Source organism: Marmota monax, unplaced genomic scaffold (genome assembly GCF_021218885.2).
Source record: "Marmota monax isolate L192 unplaced genomic scaffold, Marmota_monax_Labrador192_F-V1.1 WCK01_AAM20220418_F8-fsc00012, whole genome shotgun sequence".
Lineage (NCBI taxonomy): Eukaryota > Metazoa > Chordata > Mammalia > Rodentia > Sciuridae > Marmota > Marmota monax.
The window spans coordinates 1,888,722-1,908,853 of record NW_026695227.1 but is presented as its reverse complement, the minus strand read 5'-3'; the positions used below and the strand labels follow the sequence as shown (position 1 = coordinate 1,908,853).

The following is a 20,132-nucleotide window of genomic DNA, read 5'->3' as shown; positions in this document are numbered from 1 at the left end:
GATGCGTACCTTTGTGAATCCTTTATGTTTTGGAAACACATTAGAGGAACTGATTATTTCAAGGAAACTTTCCAAGTGTCTCATTTCTTAATGTCACAAGCCATTTTGATTGAAGTTCATAACCTCTCTCTAGTGTATTAGCTTATGAAATTCCATTTTTTTTGCCTAAGAGTTTTAATTAAAGCAAGACAAAACTATACTTAATAACATTCATTTGCCTGAAAGAGTTATTGCAGGAATACTTATGGTATTACCAGAAGGCAGCTTAATGTCTCAAATCAAACTGATAGGCAATTTAATGAGGGATATCACTATGACTCATATTTTCCCACATTTTTTGAAAGAAAACATTCACACAGTGAAGGGAATCAGAATCTATTTTTATATCCCTAGAGTTATAAACATTTGTATCAAAATATTTACAATTATAGCATATGAAATAATCTATGAATGAAGAAGCCAAATACAGTACTAGAACAACCCACCAATGTAATGCAAATTACATGAGACATAAATGTCACAGAAAAAAAGTAAAAGACAAGGGAATACATGGTTTGCTCCAGTCATAGTTCAACTTTTTAACAAAATGAAAGATGTCTTTGGGGTAGATCTGATATGTAGGTATGATTCTGCACTTAAGACAGCCCTCTACAATTATGTGATAATCAAATCATAATTCAAAAGTTCATTATTCCACAGATTTTTTTTTCTGGCCAATGTCTCTACTCTCAGTCCAGGTATAACATGGTGGTCTGCCTTCCACATTCCCTTAACTAGAATAAACATAGAGAAATATACTTAGTAATAGTCCCTTTACATAAATACCAGCAATTATGGCATAACAAATCCCTAAAAAAGGAAAGTTATATAAGAAATGGATGAGGAGAAAGCTAGAAGAAAGAAAGGGGGCAAGATGTCTCAGACTCTTCCTGGGGTAGATCTTCCTCTAAGGGCAATAAAGGAAAAGTCTTCCAAAAGAAAAAAAAACTCCTCTAGGTAGAATCTGAGATGGCTTAAAGTAGCTGCTCTAGGGCAGAGCACTGCCTGCTGAACCAGGAATAACATACTACTTCTAAATCCTATATAGAAACGCTCCTGTGGCTGCAGATAGCTTGGTTACCATCTGACTGGGTACCCCAAGAGTTTTTGTTCTTTAAGAAAGTATCTTCCCATCACCTGTATTTTTATTTATCTCATGGGATTTTTATTTTCCTGGGAGCAGGCACTCTGTTCTTATTATGACTAAAATATAGTATGATTAATACTTTGCAATTATATAGCACCTTTCACCCAAGGACCTGTTGTTTGGTTTTGGTGTGTGTGTGTGTGTGTGTGTGTGTGTGTGTATGTGTGTGTGTGTGAATTTGCTCCCAGAATTGCTATGCCTCACCTGGGAAGTGGGATGGGCAGGGCCTCTGAGAGGTGACCATTCCAGCCAAAGCTAGAGTGACCCCTGACCTTGAAGCCCTGACCCCCCAGTATGGATAATTAGACAAAACTTCCTCCAGAGTTCATAATTTAGAAAAAGAATAACAGGAGTGTATTACATGAAATCATGCCCATTTCTCTCCTGTTAGGACTGCATTGAGGGGAATCCTAAAAACATAACCCTGGCATAGCACTGTGGCAAGAGTGTCCCTTGATCCCACAATCCGCGTGGGGCTTTCACTACTGAATTGTTCATTGATTGCTCTAGAGAAACTCCAGAAGAGCTGCCTTCGCTTTAAATGAGAGCCTAGCAGAGTCTGTGGGAAGAGGTCTCCATGAGGGACAGAATGTAAGAGGTCTGGCCTGGGCTCTGCCCATCCCCCAGGCCTTCCATGGTGAAAAGCTTTTTTCTTCCCCGCCCCGCCCCTGATTTAGCCAACCCACCAACTTGGCCCTATAAACTATCTCTCTTCTCTGCTATTGTCACAAATGCCACCCAATTCTATGGAGCTAAGCATCTCCACAAAAGAGGGACAATGGTTCGCGGGCCAAAGCCTTCCTGTAGGCACTTCATATGGTAAAGTGATAATTTGCTTTGGGTCAGAGGGCAGGGTGGTTTCCAGACTTAGACAGTCAGCACAGAGAGAGTATCTGCTCCAGCCAGAACTTGTACCGCTTTGGTGCAGTAGGTCTGCAAGATCTCCAGTGTGTGACCCAGATTCACCCTCAGAAGTGGAGCCAATAGAATGGCAGCTGATGGGATCTCAGGAAGTGCGTGTAACTGAGGCCAAGCTGGAGGCCAAGTCTGGTGGCTGGAGGGAGGCCCTCTGGCCCCTATCAGGGAGCATCAAAGTACAAGTCATTGACTTTCTCCCAAGGGCAGGGGCTAGACCATAGAGAATCTTCCCAGTAATAGTTTGAGCTTAGACCTCTCCCACCCTTCCTTCCCCTTCCCCATTCCCTCCCCTCTCTTGGTTTTTCTGGCCCAATGACTTCCACTTCCCTCCCAGATTCAACTGCTTCCTCCTCCCACCCCCCCAGGTCCCCATACACTTGTTCAGCTTTATTTCTTTCTCAGGACAAGATAGAGAATGCCAATGATGAAGCTGAAGCAGAAGCAGATCCAGGTCAGGATGAAGCAGTAGCCGTGGTGGCTGTTCGAGAAAAAGTTCCTATTGCTATTGGCATAATGATGAGTGTAGATGGACACTCCGACCATAATGCACAGCCCTGCCGGAAGACAAAGTGTTGTTATTATTCTTGTTTTAACCAAGAAAAATGGGTTTTATAATTAATAATAAGGAAAGATTATATATAGGTAGATGTATCTATCTACCTATTTATATATATATATATATATATATATATATATATATATATATATATATAATTTTTTAATCCTATTTCCTTCATAGCAATGGAAAAGTAAACACTGGTTGTCTCTGAACAGTAGTGCTTTTGGTTTGCTGTGGACTAAGCTTGGTGATGGTGTTGATAAAATAGAGATGGGTGGGCTCTCACATCTACTCCAGTTTGTGAGGCTGCAAGTGTGAAGCAAAACATTGAATACTACCAACACCTGGCTTTCCTGTCTGAACCCCCCTGTCTAGGCAGACTGTTCAGAGGTACAAAAGGACATGGACTTCCATCAAACTGAGTGTACTCGGGATGAGAGAAGACTGAGAACTGCAATAATTGCTTGCATGGTTGCAGAAGTTGCATCTTCCTAGGATTCCCACCTTCCCACCTTCTTCAAAAGTCCCCTATGCAAGCACTACTGATAGGCATGCCCCAACTTCGGTAGCTGCCAGGAACACTGGTTTTTTGAACAGTATAGCAGATGAGGAGTTCTCAATCTAAGCAATCCAAGGAGAAAAATGTAGAAGGCAATATCATAGAGCCATATGTTAATCTGTTGAAGTATCCAGAAGAACCCACAGGAAGATTCACTTAAAAACGCTTCCCACATAAACCAGAGTCTGCCCCCAAGATACTCACAGCACACCAGCATGGTGGCGCCTGAGAGGAAGAACCGGTTTCCCTTCTCCATGGTGAAGAGCTGGAACACGAAGACCAGGAGGGAGATGACAGAGAAGATGATGGAGAGGATCATGAAGGCCTGCACAGCCTTGAGGGCATCTGCAGACACAGGGTGGGGAGAGCAAGGGCATTAGGCCACTCGAGACACTGGGCATTCCCCTGACCACACCCATTGTTGGCAGTGGATTGACATCTTTCTACATACCATCATTGCTATACATAAGTTCTTGGCCACAGTTACCCCCGGTACAGTTCTTCCAAAGACCTACGGATGATGTAATATCATCTGAAACCACCCAAACCTGAAACCAGAAAGAAGCAAAAAGGTGATTAAAAACTGATCCTCTACTTTAAAAAAAGAGAAAATAAAATAACAAATCAACTTACATCACAACCAAATCTTAATCAAGACACCCCCTCTGTAGCCATAAATACAGCTAAGCAGACTACCTCTTGGTGGAAATAAGGTCCAATTAAAGTTGCCTGAAGTTACAAAAGCTCCAAGAGATAAGAGAGAGAGAGAATGCATGAGCCAGAAAAAGGTCCTCTAGTCTCTTTGGACTTTACATTCCTTGTGGCTTGAAAAAAAATTAAATGTAAATAATTTCACTCATAGTAGTTTAACATTCTAAGGTTCTCAGAAACAAAAACCCTAGATGAGGAAACTGGTATTAAGTATGCACAATTTATCCACTCTCTCAAGATTGTCTTTTAAGGGTCTGGCTCACAAGAAACTCAAGGGTTAAGAAAAAAAAAAATGTCTGACTGAAGACAACTAAGAAACAGGGGGCGCTCCTGGGAAAATAATAATGAATCTGGGTGGTCAATATGCCATTTTCACTTATACAGAAGGTTCCAACTTCAACTTTCACAACTTGCAAAGTAAATACAAAGTAAAATAATGCAGCAAGAGCTTTATTGTGGGGGCAGATAAAAACAGAAGAGGGACTAGAATATCTCCCCCCAATTCACCATGGTACCAGCATCCCTTCCTGCCCAGCCCAAGAAAAACAGTGACCCTTCTGAAATAGAAAACCAATGCAGAGGGCTGGGGTTGGAGCTCCGTGGTAGAGTGATTGCCTAGCACATGTGAGGCACTGGGTTTGATCCTGAGCATCATATAAAAGTAAATAAATAAATAAAACAAAAGTATTGTGTCTGTCTACAACTAAAAAAGTATATATTTAAAAAAAGAAAAGCAATGCAGAATCCTGTCTACAAGCACATAAAACATCCATATACTGGAAAAGCAAAACCAAGGATGTGCCTCCATAAGCTCTCCATAAGCTCCTGTGTGCCAAGCCCTATCTTAAGGCCCAGATATGAAACACGTGGGCATCCCTTAACATGCTTTGAAGTTTATCAGACTTCTTATCCTGAGAGATGTAGGGGCTGGCATGCAGATGACAAAATCTGAAAGAGGCAGAATGAGTGGGGGGTTGGCTTACCACAGTTATGATTAAGTTAGCTTTGCTTATACTCACACCTACCAACATTTGCAAAGCTCTTCTCTGTAACTTTTAAAACCTAATTATTCCTTAACTGTAGCTGAGACTTAAACAGATTCTGGAACCATCATTCGCAGATTGATTGCCTTTGTGTGTAAATCCAACTGTCTTGTTTGAGACAAGCACAATAAAAGTAAATTTAGTGCTAAAAATGACCACTAGAGGGCAGAGTAGCCCAAGGTTCGGAGAGAGAGAAAAGACACCACCTTAGCTTGATAATTTTATGTGTGACCAAGTTAATTCAGGGTCACCATGTAAATGGTGCAAAATTCCATTTCACACGCTACTCTCTACCCAAAACTTGAATTCATCAGTCTGGCAAGAGTTCCTATCATCTCACTTCCATGCCCTCTTGCAATCAAGGTTCCCAGAAGGGTGGGAAGGTCTGCTCCAGCCAGATGGGTGTCCTGATCCTCAGAACAAAGCACATTCTTCCTAGGGACACACCTTTCCTAGCACTCCTGCCTCAAATGCATCCCTGGGTCCTTGCACTGTCCATTTTTCCCTGGAGAAACCCCACTCATCTCTCAGTTCTCCAAGTGCATGGCACAGGGGGCCTCTGCTGAGAGGAAGGTTCCCCTAAAGCCCGAGGAAGCTCCTTACATCCTCCTGCCTCCACACCAACAGCCCTGGCGGGATCACTCATGCAGCCTAGTGACTGGTGGCCTTTAGCTATTGAATTATTTGAAGTGTGAGGGTGTGTTTATTTTATTTCTTCAACTAAGCTGGAAGTTCATAAAGGGCAGGCATTATGGCTTAAATTTCTTTTGTAGCACTTTATGTAAATATTCAAATAATTCCTCGATGAATGAATGAACAAAAGAACATGACTCACATTGGCAATGGTGGAAACAAACAACATAATGACAGTGGCGATGTGGACCACAAAGATACCAGCCAGTAACACCAACATTTTGGCTTTTCTGGTGATTTGTGAGCGAAGAGAGTTCTGAAAAGAAAAAAACAAAAGGGACAAAAAGGTTACTGTCAGAGTCGATAAGAAAATTCAGTTTTTCCACATGTGTGGGCTTCTCTGCTAAAATGGGGAAAAGCTGCCATAAACCATCACCGTTTCATCATAAATCCTGAAAACACCTTATCAACCTGGTTCCCAATATGCCTACTTTACCTGTTCATCCACTCATATGCACCCAAATGTAAGCATAATTCTGGGTTTTTTTCTCAGGAATTTATATACTCATTTCTCTAATACAGCCTGTTTCTAAAAATAGAATGTTTTATGACAACTGTTTACATTTCATTTTGTGTTTTAGAGACCAAAAGTAAGGCTTTGTTTGTTTTTGTTTTGGGAGATTGAGAGACTGTTTATTTTATTGGACTTTTTGGATGTTTTGTTTTGTTGGTAGGCCTTTGAAATTTCCAGGTCTCCCTGCAACATCATCAGGTCAATTTCCATTTTCCACCAGAGAAGTGTCTGGGCTTCCATCAAACAGCTCATCTAGCAACTTTCATCAAAGTGATGCCTCCTGCAGACCAGCAGCTATTACTCAAAGTCCTTATATTGAATATGCTACTAATCTGATCCCAGATGAGATATAAAATGGGAAGATACAACTTATATTATTATAATGCCTTTTGGTATTCAATAATTATAACACCTAATTATAGTTTAATGGTCTGATCACCTACTGATTGAACATTTCAGGCTAGCATTGCCACCCCTGAGCTTTGGCCTGTGTGTACCTCGTGACAGGGGCACTGCTGTTCATCTGGGCCAGTGTTATATTTCCTACAGCTCAAGATGACAGCTCTGGGGCCTTTAAAAGTGTGCAGCTTGAGACAGCTCCAGATGTGCTTTCTACTCCTGCGTAACCTTTACACAAATTCCAATTCTTCGGAACTCAACACAGAAGACAGGCAAATGCATAAATCACGGGGTGGGAGACCTGGGATCTAATACAGATTAAGAATGTGCATGTGTTAACAAAAGCTTTCAGCCATAATCTCAGCAGAGAAGAAGGGAGCCCACTGGTCATAAAACCTAGGAACCAAAAGAGTGGGCAGGGTGCACATGGCGGTGGCTATTCTGATTTATGTCAGCTGCAGGGGTGCTTTGTCATGCCCAGGACAGTTATGATGCAGTGCAGGCTCAGAGGGACATCAAAAGGAAACGGCTGGAGGTTATTCACACCCTAGGCAGAGAGGGTACGTGGATGTCCCCACCACAAGACGAGTGTGCACAGCCTGCAATTGCCCCACTTCTCTTTCTCACTCCACCTAATTTAATTGACGCTTTGAGGGTGCTTGTGCCACTTTCATGCCACACCAGGTATTTATTAGACAGCACGGATACTATCATTGTTCTAACACTTCAAATATCTTTTATCTCCTCTCACTTTCCTCATGAGGCATTCAAAATCTAGCATGATCTCATGTACACCAGGGTCCTCTGCATCCTCTGCAGGCAAAGGATGACAGGCAGACACCAGCTTCCATCACCCTCCCCAGCCATCCTCCCCAGCCCTCTCTAACAACCCTTTTCCCATCTGGGCACTCTCCTGCAACCGGGCTATTTTTTTAGGCATGCATTCAATTTAACTGGGAATGATAAAAAATAATGAAGTTTATCCTGCTGCCTCAAGGGAGAGCTTGGAGCCTTTGCGCCTGCTGTGAGTAATCTCTCCATTTGTTCAAATTCATTTTTGCTCTTCTCAGGTTCTTGCACACCTCCACAATTTTCTGCTTGACTTCCACAGTAAGAAGAGGGTTTTGAGGAGAAAGAATTAGAATTGTATAAAGTTATTTGACATGCCTCAGTTTCCTCGTGTATAAAGCAGATGCTGCAATGCCGATCATGCAGGGAAGAGTAATGATTAAATTAGATTGCATATGGGCTGGGGTTGTAGCTCAGTGGTAGAACGTTTGCCTTGCATGCATGAGGCAATGGGTTCTATCCTCAGCACCACATAAAAAGTAATAAAATAAAGATATTGTGTCCATCTACAACTAAAAAAAAATATTTTAAAAAATTAGATTGCATACCTAGCATGTGGTCTGGCACGTGGCCGGTACCGATAATGGGTTTGCTTTGGTTGTGGTCGTCATTATTATTGTTATTATTGTCATCATCATCCATACCTGAAGCTGAGTAGATGTTGCCAACCCAACTCAGTTACATAACACCAGGTTGCCCCACATTAAGTGCAAGGAATAAAATATCAGCGAGCTGGTTCATGAAGCAGTGTGTATAAAGTCATTTTAGTCCTCTTAGAAATTGACATTTTGCCTAACCTTGCTCCTGGAGTGGGGAGGCTACAGACACACCCTCAGGGATGACCAGGAGAAAGGTGACTCATCTCAGCCCATTCTCCTAATACCCACACGTTCATACCTCACTGGATCCTGACCTTGCCCTTCCTGGTTAAAAAAATAGGCTGATTGAGGGAAATCACAAATGTTATGTAATGAGGTCTTGTGTTTAATCCTCCTTGGGCTCTTTAAACAACTCTTTTATCCCTTTTGTTTGTAATTTTACAAATATCCTCCTCCTAAGAGTGAAAGTCATGAGTGGCCAAGAATGGAATATAATACACCAAGTGAGGCCACGTAAGGGAAACCATTGTGAGCTCCTTCCCTGACAGGTCCTTGGATTTCAGCAGCACTTTCTGTCTCCTTGGATGGCTCTGTAGCCCTCAGGTGGAGTCCACTCCCTTTCACTGCCGCTCAGTCTCCACTGGGAAGGCCCCTCTCACCCCACCTCCATGGTGTGCATCCTCCATATGCACAGGGCGGGTGAGTTCCTGGCCACTGGATCTCACTTTTGATCTAAGCCACATCCCCACCTGATTATTAGATTCTCTGCCTGTTGCAGCCAGAGGACTGGGTGGAGGAACCAAGTTAAGAGGCAACTGTCTTTCATCTTAGATTTCAGTGATGGTGCCGTGTCTTTTCACCATGGACCGGAGTCATGTGTCTTGGATTAGCAAGTGTTATTATTGCACAAAACAATTCTCCCTGCTTCTGACTGCTGTGTCCAGCCAGAAGTAGAGGCTGTGAAGCTGTAACTATTGCATAATGCATGTAACTTCATCTTTTCACTGCCCCGGATTTGTCAGGTTTTATCAGTATCATCCATTGTCAGCTTCGAGGGGCTTCCATTATTTTAATGGTCCTCTCCCAATACATTTGGAAACAAAATGAACTCTCTTCTTAAATTCCTGTTCTGGATTATTCCTATTACCCAATATCTATATTAGAGATCCTGCTCCTCACCCCCATCAGATAAACCCTCAATCCAGAGGAGGCAACCCTTGCAGTCTTTATGGGGGAAAAAAAGAATGGATGTCTGGGAATCCACCAAACAGAGGAGTAGAATGGGTATAAATAACAGAAGATCCTGCTCTTGAGACTTCTACACATCCATTAGAGTAACTTGAGGGGAGACTCATTCTCTGCTCCACTGTGGATCTTGCTTTATCCTATGGCACGAAAGACCATTTCTGAGCATGTAGGTCATTGGAGGTTATGCTACCCCCGCCCTCTCTGTATGTTTCACTAAAAGAATAACATATTTCTTCTCCATGCCTCTCTAAAATGCTTCTTGTGGCACTCTACAGTGGAAAGCATTCCATCACCAAGGTTGGGTAACTTGAACCAGGAAGCAGAGAACAATACCATTGGAACTCTGTGGTGCACAGGGGTCCCAGAGTGTGGCATTCATTGTTGGAGACTCTCACAACAAGGTTACTGGTGGCCCAGGCCACTGGAGGTGATGAATTTACACTGTTCTGAAGGGGTAAAACATGCACTGGCTCCATGGGGGATGCCAGGAACACATTTCTGCACCCGCAGGAATGTGAACAGAGCAGAATCCTCACCTACCTGCTGTGCTTACACAGTGATGATCTGGGAAAATGAGAAGGTATAGGAGGTACACAAGTTGCCTCTGAAAAGAAGCAACTATTAGGAGAAATGGGTTCGAGGCTTGGAGCCTCCCACAGGTCTTGGTCATCCCTTTTCTAGTCTTCTTTCTATCCTCATGGACAGACCTGCTTGTTCCCCTTCCACACTGCCACACTGACAACTGTTTTTCCTTTTCTTCCCACATAACCTGAATCACATGACAGCTCCTATCTCCAAAGCAGCCCCCCCCCCAACCATTGGCTATTCTGTATCTGCATTAATTTCTATTTGCTCATAGAAAATGTATTATGGTTAGCAGACTCGACCCTGAGGATCACAGTTGCTGGTGAGCCTAGCTATAAATGACCAACTGGTGTCGGGGAGGGGAGGAGTGGATGGAGATGACACAGTCTCCATCCACTTAAATCTTTATTGGCTTCTTGCTTCCCTTTTACATTTACTTCCCACAAAGAAAGAAAGAATACAAGACAGACAGAGACAGAGGGTGAGAGAAGAGAAGAGGAGAGGACAGAACAGAGTAAAAATAAATAAATAAATAAATAACCCTGAGACTGCCTTGCTTTGCCTTGCTTTTTCAGGTAGCCTAATAAGGTGCTCTGAGCATGAGAAATTAATTAGGACCCTATGAGTGAATTTCCTTTGATGACCTGTAACTAATTCTGCAGAGACTGAGAAATTATCTTCTCAGAAACAATAGAGAAATTCAGATGTGCTTAGTTTGGCTACAAGATGGCTAAACTAGGGATCAGATAACTTCCTGTTGTGGAGTCTGTGTGTTTATTGAACAGCCAGAGGAGTCTGGAGGAAGCAGTTCTCTAAGGGTGGCCTAAGCCACCATAATTGGGAGCAATGAAACAGAATAAAGCAACCAAAAAACCCACTTCTTCACCATAGGAAGTGGTGGAAATCCTGGCACTTGAGTCACTGAGGAATCGGTCTCAGGCTGCGGACTCAGAACCAGGAGCTAGGAACTCTGTGAACAGTGGGGGAGTCCCACAGCGCTCAACTTTCCATGATTCATGTGAAAGTGGGTGAGATTCTCCTGAATGAAGGCCAAAGCGGAGACATTCTCTACAGGAAGACAAGATGGCGCAAGAGCCTTCCTGAGCAGCACTTGCTGGACCAGGTGGGCTAGCTGAAGCCAGTTCAGGCATTTCCCTGGCAGCCTAAGATAGCTCAGGCTTTACTAGTGGGGGGAAAGAGAGCAAAAATGGCCAGTTGCCAAGTTCCCTCTTTCCCCTTCACCTTCACATTCAGGTCTTGAGTTTCTACCTCCTGACTGTTCACTCCCATTGCCAGAGTCCAGCTCAGGCCCTAGTCTGGACCCCTCCCCTGATTCTCTCTCAACCCCCGGACCCCATCCATCCTCTATGCTGTCTCTGGATTATTGAACCATGCCTCTCTACTCAAAAACCTCCGAGTCCTCCCCTCCCACCTGCCTCCCACACACATGCCATCAACACAAATCACCAGGAAAGATTTGAACACCCCATACGGGCCCTTGGAATCCTAGGACTTTGATTTCCAAAACTAAAAGCTCTGCTTTTATGTCCTTCTGCCAGTAATTCTTAAAATTTTTTTCCACCAAATGCAAACCTTGCCTCCTCTAAGAAGCCTTCCCAGATACAGGGGTCAGAAGTAGTCTCCCCATTATGCTATGACCCTTACACAGCCCTTTAGCAAAGCCACTGATGACAGCCTGCCTGGTAACAAAGTTATTTACAGACGTGTTTGGCTTCCTTGCCACAAAGAGTCCAAGTCCCTGAGAGTCTTGTTTATGACAGGTACCAAATAAATATTGCTCAATTAAATAAATTAATTGAGAAAGGAAATATTTTCTTCCGTATGGAAAAATAAGCCACGTTGAAGTGACTGAAGACTTTGTAACAGACGCAGAATTCAAGAAGGAAGATGTTTTCTTTTTGAATATGCATGCACTTTATTATTTTAAAAAATGACTTAATATATTATAATGACTATGTATTGAACATTTCATTATATGTAAATTTTATGTTATATATTCACATCCACTATTTTTTTTCACTGTGGAAACATGCATCTATTTCTTGAGTACCTTTGGCATTTATATATATATATATATATATATATATATATATATATATATATATATATATACATTGCATTTGTTCAAGAAGAGCTAAAAAATGAATGCAAAGAGAAGATCTTAAATTTCTAAACATTAATCTGGCTGCATATTTAAATTTTCTACCTACTTTTTTGGATTATAGAAACTCCAGACTAAAGGAGGCTTTACAGTTCCTTCCCAACACATGAAGCTCATCTACAAAACTGCACCAAAGAACTATCTGAACCATGCTTCAACTGCTCTAGTCACGGGAAGCTCACTGCCTACCAAGGCCCCATTAGGAGAGTCCAGACAGTGCACCAGAGTCTGCTTTGAACAACCACCAGCCATCTTAGCTCCACCCATGAGGTTGGACTAGATGGATGCTTCCTCTTTCTACCATGGCCACCTTTGCAGTGCATTCAGAGAAATCTGCAGCGCTGTCAGAGAATTCACCAGAGGACCTCAGTTAGATCCTAAAATCTCAGATGACTCTACTGCTAGAGCAGTTCAGCAATTTTTACATTGGGTGATGTTTTTCCAACTGTGAAAGGCTCATCCTTCTGGATAACTGCAAATTTTGAAAAAAGCTTCTCACACCATCTGATCAAAGACCTGGCACTCCCTGGAGGCAAGGCAAAGATGAAAGGCAAGCTGCTCCTGGTCATGTGACCTCCATGAGTCAGCCTCTGGCTCTATCCTCTTCTGGGCAACACCCCAGCAAAGCTGCGGTTGCCTCCTCTCCTGAGGACACAGCCTAGGGTGCCCCAATCGCCCCTCTACCCTTACAAGTCAGGACCACTTTGCTTTTGATGTGCTTGTTTCCCATTGAGGATCATTTTGGTTGGCAAAATCCACGTCCGTGGAACACAAAAGCATAAAAGGGAAATACTCTTTTTTGGAAGCAGCCAGAGGATGTATCTGGAGGAGGAAGAGGCTGGGATTAAAGGCAGCTGAGTGGATGAGACCTTGGATGAGATTTTCTGGCTGTTGTTTTATTTCAAGTATACTTTTCCATTCTCAATATTGTCCTTACGTAGGCGTGGGAGGGGGGCATTAATTTCTACGTGAGAAACATGGAGAAACAGGATCCTGAAGGATCATTCCCTCCTGTCTCTCCATGTCTGATGTTGGTGTGGAAAGAAAGAACTTCAGGTTGCCCTTCACTCTATGCTCATCATACTAAGGGCTGACGCTCAGAGGACAGAGCAGCTTTTATACCCAGGAGAGACATTGGCAACCAAGCAGCAAAAGAAACAGGGACCTAAAGCGTCCAGGGAAAACACCTATTTTTCTTCTAGGTCCTGGGGGAAGGAAACTACATCTACATTGCAAATGTGGGCTATCATAAATAAAGGTGACTATAGAAAAATAGTGTTTATCCAGCCTCGGTGTAGAATAGTATGGACTCTCACATAGTTAGGGATCAGGTCAAGGGCAGGGCAAACATGTTATCAGGAAGGAAAGGAAAGGAAAGACAGGAAGAAAGAGGGGAGAGGTAGGTCAAGCAAACAAGCACTTACTGGAGAACCAGATGCTCATAGAAATTCTGCCTCTGCCAAATGGCTGATATTGGAAAATTTGCATAACCTCTCTGGTCAGTGGCTCGTAGAGAGGCAGAGTGTCAAATGATACAGAGCATAGGTTCTGGCTTTGAATCCTACCTCTACCAGTTCCCAACTGTCCGCTCTAGACCTCATAGGGTTAACTCATGCCTGACAGAGAGCAAGGGCAATATGGTATTTGGTTATTATATTAATTCCTTCATATAGAATGAGAGACTTGGGCCAGTGAAATGGGCTTTAAGCGTCTCTGGCAGAATCTGAGGGACAACGTCTATGTCAGAGGCAAACAACCAGCATGAATATTATTTTTGCAGATGCTCCCCAAGAGAGTAACCTCTCCTTCTCTCTTACTTCCGCTTCTCCTCCTTTGTGTCCAGCGGAGGGGGTGGATCTGGGCAACATCTGCAAGGCTGAGGCCAGACCAGGGCTGTGAAGCCTAGCTCAGCCCACACCCCAAGCCCGCAGCTGGTCAAGGGATGGGGCGAGTCCCCTGGGTAAGGACAGAAGCTTCTGACAAAGGAGAAGTATTCCCGCTGCCAGAGTATCTTCAAGGGAGAAGTTGCCAAAATCATAACTCCGGTTTGGGAAGAAAGTCAAGGTGTGGCCCCGCCCGGCAGCGCTTGGGTGGGTCTGACAGCAGATGGCAGCAACAGCCTTCAGCCTGGAAGGGGGCAGGGAGCCTGGAGGGCCGCCACTCAGGCAGAGGCGCACCCCAAGTGCATTGGGTGGGCTGCAGGCTTTGTTTCTATTTTTTAGAGCAGTTGATTATTTAGAGGTTTCGAGGCATTGGGTCATTCAGTCCAACCCCTTGACCAAGAAAGAAATGCACATACCCTAGTAAAGCACAGTCAGGCCCGAGGCCACCATCTTGCATCTTCCAGCCAGGGCTCTTCCACTCTAGCATGATTTTCCTTCTCCTGTCTTTTGTCTTAGCATTTGGCAGTTACTCATCACTCTGTTCCTCCCACCACCTCTGAGTTACTCAGACAGTCGTCACAGCCCCTCAAAACAGTACCAGTGGTATAAACAAAGGGTCTTTCAAAGGCCACTGCTTCTTCCTGTCATATTTCTGAGAAGGCCCACCCAGCAGAGCCAGTCCAGAGGCCACTAAAGGCCTGAAACAGATTCCCTCTTTGCAAACCCTGGGAGAAGCTTCCAATATTCCATCCCGGGCCCCACCCTCTGCATAGGAGTCCCCTCCCTATGGAAGCTCAGAGAGCATCTTTCAGCAAAGAGAAAGCTCTGGGGCTCAGCTTCAGAATTCTTTTGAGATCAGTGGGAATACTCCATCTTACCCCAAACTCATTGTTTCAGGGAAGAAAGTCTCTCTCTAATTCCCCTTCTCCAGCCCTCTGGGGAGGGGCTTTGATTATTTGAAACAAGAGGTCTAAGAATCAAGGGTCTCACTTTGCTCCTAGTTCTGATCTTACCTCTGAAAGATGGAGGAACAGTAGGAGAGGTCACCGCCTTGTCGCACAAACACTTAATGAAAACACAAATGGCACCAAGCATGTATTGACCAAACCAAAAAAAAAAAAAAAAAATTAGATGTGGCTGAGCAACAAATGAAGCTTCACAGGAACAAGTATCAGAATTTTGACCTAATGATGATGTCCTGGGACATTGAGGGTGGGTGGCCCCCAAACAAGAGGAGAAGGAGTTAGGAGTGGAAATGTTCTCAACATGTTGTCCTTGCTCTTTGGCTCTCTTCCTGGTCCTTGTCCACCCATCTTTCTGTCCCTTCTACACCTTTCCATTTGCCTTCTCCCCCAACACCCACCCTCCCTCCCTCGGGTCCTCCGGGAACCTTCCCTTTCCTCCTCTTAATTTGTTTTTCCTTGGCTCCACACCTTTAGGGCCACACCCTCATGCTGCAGGATCTCCATCCTTGAGAATTGGGTGGAGTTTCTTTCCCAGGGAGAGCTCAGTTTCTCCCTGAGCCCAATTTCATTCCTGACAAATTCCTTGCTATTGTCAGTGTCTTAACAGGCTTAGCTGGCAGGGAACCCTACGTTTCATAAATCAAACCTCTCCTTCCCTTCCAAGTGCTGGGTGATGTTCTCTGCTGCCTAAAGGTAAGTCCTGGAAGTAAGCAATCTCTAGGGGGATGGGGCACAGGATGCCACCTGTGTCCTCATGTCAGCTGGGAGCCAAGCATTCTCTGCAAATGCCAATTTCAGTGCAAGATTTTGCCTCATTCCACTTTTCTACCAATTTCTAACCAGCTTTTACTGTGAACTCAAGGGATTTCTCAAAATAAGAATGGTAGGATCTTAGAATTTCAGAGTTTCGGAGGCCTTGAAGGCCATCAAGTTTAATTTCCTCAAGCAAGGAAACTGTGAGTGATTTTCCCCTGGCCATACAGCAGAGTCCCGACAAGACAACAGCCCCTATGTCTTCCTATCAGCATCTCATGTCTCATACTACCTATCTCATATCTCACAGCCATAGTCAAATTCCATGCCAAAAGGATTCTCTTCCTTTTTGAAGGAAGAATTCATGAAATTGACTCAAGAAATACATCAACTGCCACAGCCACATAAGGCCAAGCCACAACCAGAGAGGAGTTCCTTTAGGTTCCAGAGAAATGCCCTCCCTATGACAGGGAAGAAAATATTGACCCCAATATTTTGTTTAAAAGGAAGAGAGAAGAAGCAATCCCCAAGAATGTTTGTATTTCTAGGCAGCATCAGTGAATCTTCCAGTTAAATTGAGAAAAACTGCTTCACCAATCAGCACCAGGGATTGAAGTTTTGGGGATGTGTGTTTTAGGGGTGAGGTGTTGCAAATTCAAATAAACTCCTAATTGTATGTGGCCTTCCTTAATTACTGAATGGCAAGCATAGTCCCAGAAATTTGGGATCAACTGGGCTGAACTGAGAAGAGTCCTGAAAAAGAAAGGCTTATGCTCAGAAAATTCTAGTCCTACACTCGTTAAAGATTATGAGCTCTTCTCAAGGGATTGATACACCGACTTCCAGCAATTAGACAGGCTACCTTTGATTGGCAGCTTATTCCTTTAGTTAGCATGACAGGTGGTTAACCGTGTACAAGCATGGACCACATGCACTGTGGGCCAGATTATGGGACAATCTCCAAAACACCAAGTTAAATAAGTGTTTCTCATATTGGATTGATTTAACCATGACCCACTAGGTGGCAATACGAGGTGTGTCCCTCTGAGTATGTGCATCTGAGTCTCAAATTTCTCTGAGCTTTGGTGTTAAGGCTGCAGAGTATAGAGATGTGGGAAGTTAAAGAAGGAACCATATTCATGTGTCTAAAAAATGAAATACCTCAGAGTCCAACTCTATGGATATGCTTGACTATGTGCCTATTCTAAAACTTCATAAATGCTCCTTTCTAAAACGTAGGAGGAATAAAGAAAGAAAAGTAAAAGAGATATTGCAATACAGATCCACCAAGCTGTCTTAATTAAATATTTACTAAGAGTTTAGTGTCTAAAAGATGAGGAGCATTGGGTGGGGCAACAACAAATCCCGTATAGATATTTTCTGGGTTGTTTCAGACCTGCAGAACCAGGAACTTACAGGGAAGCTGATTTTGTTCAATTTAAGGAAATCTGATAGTTTGGAGCTACCCCTCTAAGGGGGATGAGCAGGAGACACAACTCTGAGGTACTGAGCTCCTCCTGGATGGGGATTTTTAGGAGCTGTAAAATGTCCAAAATTAGACTCACAAATATGGTGGAAGAACGAATGAGATGATCTTCCAGATCCCTCCCAAATTCAGAATTCTAGGAATAAAATGAAGCATGTATTGGAACTAATTTGCTTTGTGCCCTTTTCCGTGGCCACTTTTCATGTACATACCCCATCAGGCTCCAGCGAGTCTAGAGAAAAGCAGTTTTGCTTCCTGCATAAACCATCCTGGGCCTGTGTGTTCTTTCTCCAGAGCCCCCATGGGTCCAGCACTCCCCGAAAATCCCAAGAGCCACCAGAATGAGCCAAGAGGGTCTGCATTCCCAGCTAGATCTCTATGAAGCCCATTCAAGGCTGGGAAATGATTAGGCCTAATTGGTCTCCAGAAGAAAGCACCGAGGATTGAGCAAACCAGTCAGTCCTTTCCAAGGTTTGCAAAAGGAATGTCTTTCCTCTCCTCAGAGGGCCGCCCAGGATTCCTGGGAGGTAGCCAGGTTCTGAGGAAGTGATCTGCTCAGGGCTGGTCCCTTGATGGCATTATGCCAACTCCCAAAACAGTTTAGTACCCCTGAACAATGTGAAATCTGGGGGCCCTTCTCACCAGGGCAGTAGCCCGGATGTCCAGCAGCCCTGGATGGCTCTCCACCCCCGCCCCATTCTTTAGAGTCTGGGTGGAATTGGATCCACCTCTGAGGGTGGGAGGCCACAGGGGGAAAATAGCCCTCCCGTTTTTGGGTTGTCTGAAGACCTACAGCTGAAGTCCCAGAAACCTCTCCCAACTGAGGCGCTCGCCGCCTCCTTGCAGGAAAAGTAGACAGCAGGAATCTGAGTCACCTTAGGTTGCCTCAAACTCCAGCACATAACAGACAGCATGTTTTTTGCACTCCTAAAGCCAAAGAGTGATGTGAAATGCTTCACAAATAACAAGGATCATGATGTTTACACCCTCTGGATTGTCGGTGTTTCCCATTTGCTGACTGGTTAGAGTTTGCTTATTAGTTTTAACCTACACAAAACTGACGGCAAGTCTGTATTATTTTCATAAACTACCAGGGCCGTGGATTTAATCTGGCTCTTCTCGAGCACATCCATGTAATCTGGAAGTCATAAACATTTGAAGCAAACGTGGGAGTTCCCTGCATCTTGAGAAGTTGCCCTTGCGTTTGCTTAACCACCCCCTCGGGGGCAGTTTTACAAGGAGTTTTGCCTGCTCAACTTGCAGGCTGATTACATTTAAATCTCCCAACCAACAGGCGAACTGCATTTCTGAAGGAAAAGCCTAACTTCACCAGACAAGCTGAATCCTGTCATTCTCATCTTGTTTACGTGGGGAGAAAAAAATATATATACCAGTATCTATGTCAAAACGGCCACACCCCTGTCGACACTCAACCCAAATGTTAACCCAACAAAACAAAAGCAAACAGCAAAGGTGCCTTTCTTCTCCCCAGATGCACTTCATGCTTCGCGTTTGCATTTGTACAACCACATTCTGCCAAAGAGTGAAAAGATTAAACATTCCAAAAATGATCACTACCTTCCCTGCCACAAAATTCTACACCCGCTTAGGAATTTCTGTTGTGAGCTTTTACTTTGCACTGAAATGCAGCTGTTCCTGGGGTGGAAGTTCGAAGCCACTCAATAGTTTCTTATAGGAACAAAGTTCCCCTGCCCCTCCCGCTCCTCCAAGCCCTGTTTCCCTTCTGCCTCCACATCTGGACCAGAAGAGGAGTCTGGAATCCACATCAGGCTCCTGATTCCACCAAATGAACCCTCCCACATTTTGTTTTTGTTTTTGTTTTTGTTTTTGTTTTTAAACACCATTTGCCCCTCTCTCTCTCTCTCTCTCTCTCTCTCTCTCTCTCTCTCTCTCTCTCTCTCTCTCTCTCCCCCTCTCTGTTTCCCTAACGGTTTTCTTTAAACAAACCAATTCTCCTTTTCCCCACCCCGACAGGGGCGGAGGGAGGAAAAAAAAATTTAAACAGAAGTGAATAGACAAGGAAAAGGGCAGTAAAAGAACAAAAATAAACTGAAAACCACACATCTATACACCCTCACCCCGAAAGACCAGCAAACAACCCACAAGCCAAGAAACAACTCAAATCCTGAAGCGATTTGAATCAAAACAGAGGAGTTGAAAACATCTGGCAAGTTCCATTTCAGAGGTATGTATTGTTTCCTCCATAAAGAATATGCTATCCAGATCTGTTCCAAAGTCCCTGCTCCCTCCACATCTTTAGAGTTGGAACGCAGTTAATTCAAGAAATGAGTACAGACCCGTCCTGTTGATTTCCCCCTGATCCCTCCACAAAACACATTCTTAACTTTAAGGGAAAGGTTGTCTCAGCATCCACTTGACTAAACGTTTCAAGGACTTGATTCTGAGAGAACCATGGAAGAGTAGCAAAGGAAAATAGTAAAAGCAATGCTTAGATGAACTCTCAGAAGGAGCACAGTGAAAAGAAGACAGAACGCAGAGCTTCCCCAGAGCTGGGAGCTGTCCTACCTTGAGAGTCCCAGCGACAGAGGCAGACGCCCTGAGTGGCAGGAGCTGGCAGCAGCCTTGGTCCGCTCTTCTGGAGGTATGTGACCACAGTGAGGGGAGGGACTGCCTCCCGAGGTTATAAGTTTCCTCCACTGGTGTGCTGGGGTGTGTGATGGGCGGTTTCTTTTCCCTGTGTTTTAAAGGAGTTTCTATGAATCAGTCTAGCTTTAAAAAAAAAAAAATGTTGGTAAGCTACGCCCTGCTAAGTTGGCAGTCAGTCAAAAGTGACTGGGAGTGAGCCATCAATTCAAAGAACCCTGTTGTAGGCTCCCTCTGACTCAGACACACAGACCACAGTGGAAAAAGGAGTGACATTGCTTCAAATGAGTAATAGGAGTCACACAAATAGATCTGTTTACTGAAGCCCATTCCTCCTCACCAGAAAGAGACTTCGGTTACTATGGACATAAGACA

General features: G+C 44.0%; 1 protein-coding gene across 1 annotated transcript; it reads right to left on the bottom strand.

The window, feature by feature from the left end:
* Positions 1-359: 359 nt before the first annotated feature.
* Positions 360-19,843, bottom strand: Emp1 (epithelial membrane protein 1). Its single transcript, XM_046436223.2, has 5 exons — positions 19,680-19,843; positions 5,812-5,925; positions 3,674-3,770; positions 3,427-3,567; positions 360-2,658 (listed from the first exon to the last, which is right to left on the bottom strand). The coding sequence occupies exons 2-5, from the start codon at positions 5,887-5,889 to the stop codon at positions 2,492-2,494; spliced, it is 483 nt and encodes a 160-aa protein (XP_046292179.1). The 5' UTR covers positions 5,890-5,925; positions 19,680-19,843; the 3' UTR covers positions 360-2,491.
* Between the last annotated feature and the right edge of the window lie 289 nt (positions 19,844-20,132).

Excerpts from the sequence above, each read along its gene's own strand:
- Emp1 (XM_046436223.2), bottom strand. The coding sequence starts at position 5,889 with ATGTTGGTGTTACTGGCTGGTATCTTTGTGGTCCACATCGCCACTGTC. Across the intron at positions 3,568-3,673 it reads ACTTATGTATAGCAATGATG|ATGCCCTCAAGGCTGTGCAG; the intron begins GTATGTAGAAAG and ends CTGTGTCTGCAG. Across the intron at positions 2,659-3,426 it reads CGCCACCATGCTGGTGTGCT|GGCTGTGCATTATGGTCGGA; the intron begins GTGAGTATCTTG and ends GTCTTCCGGCAG.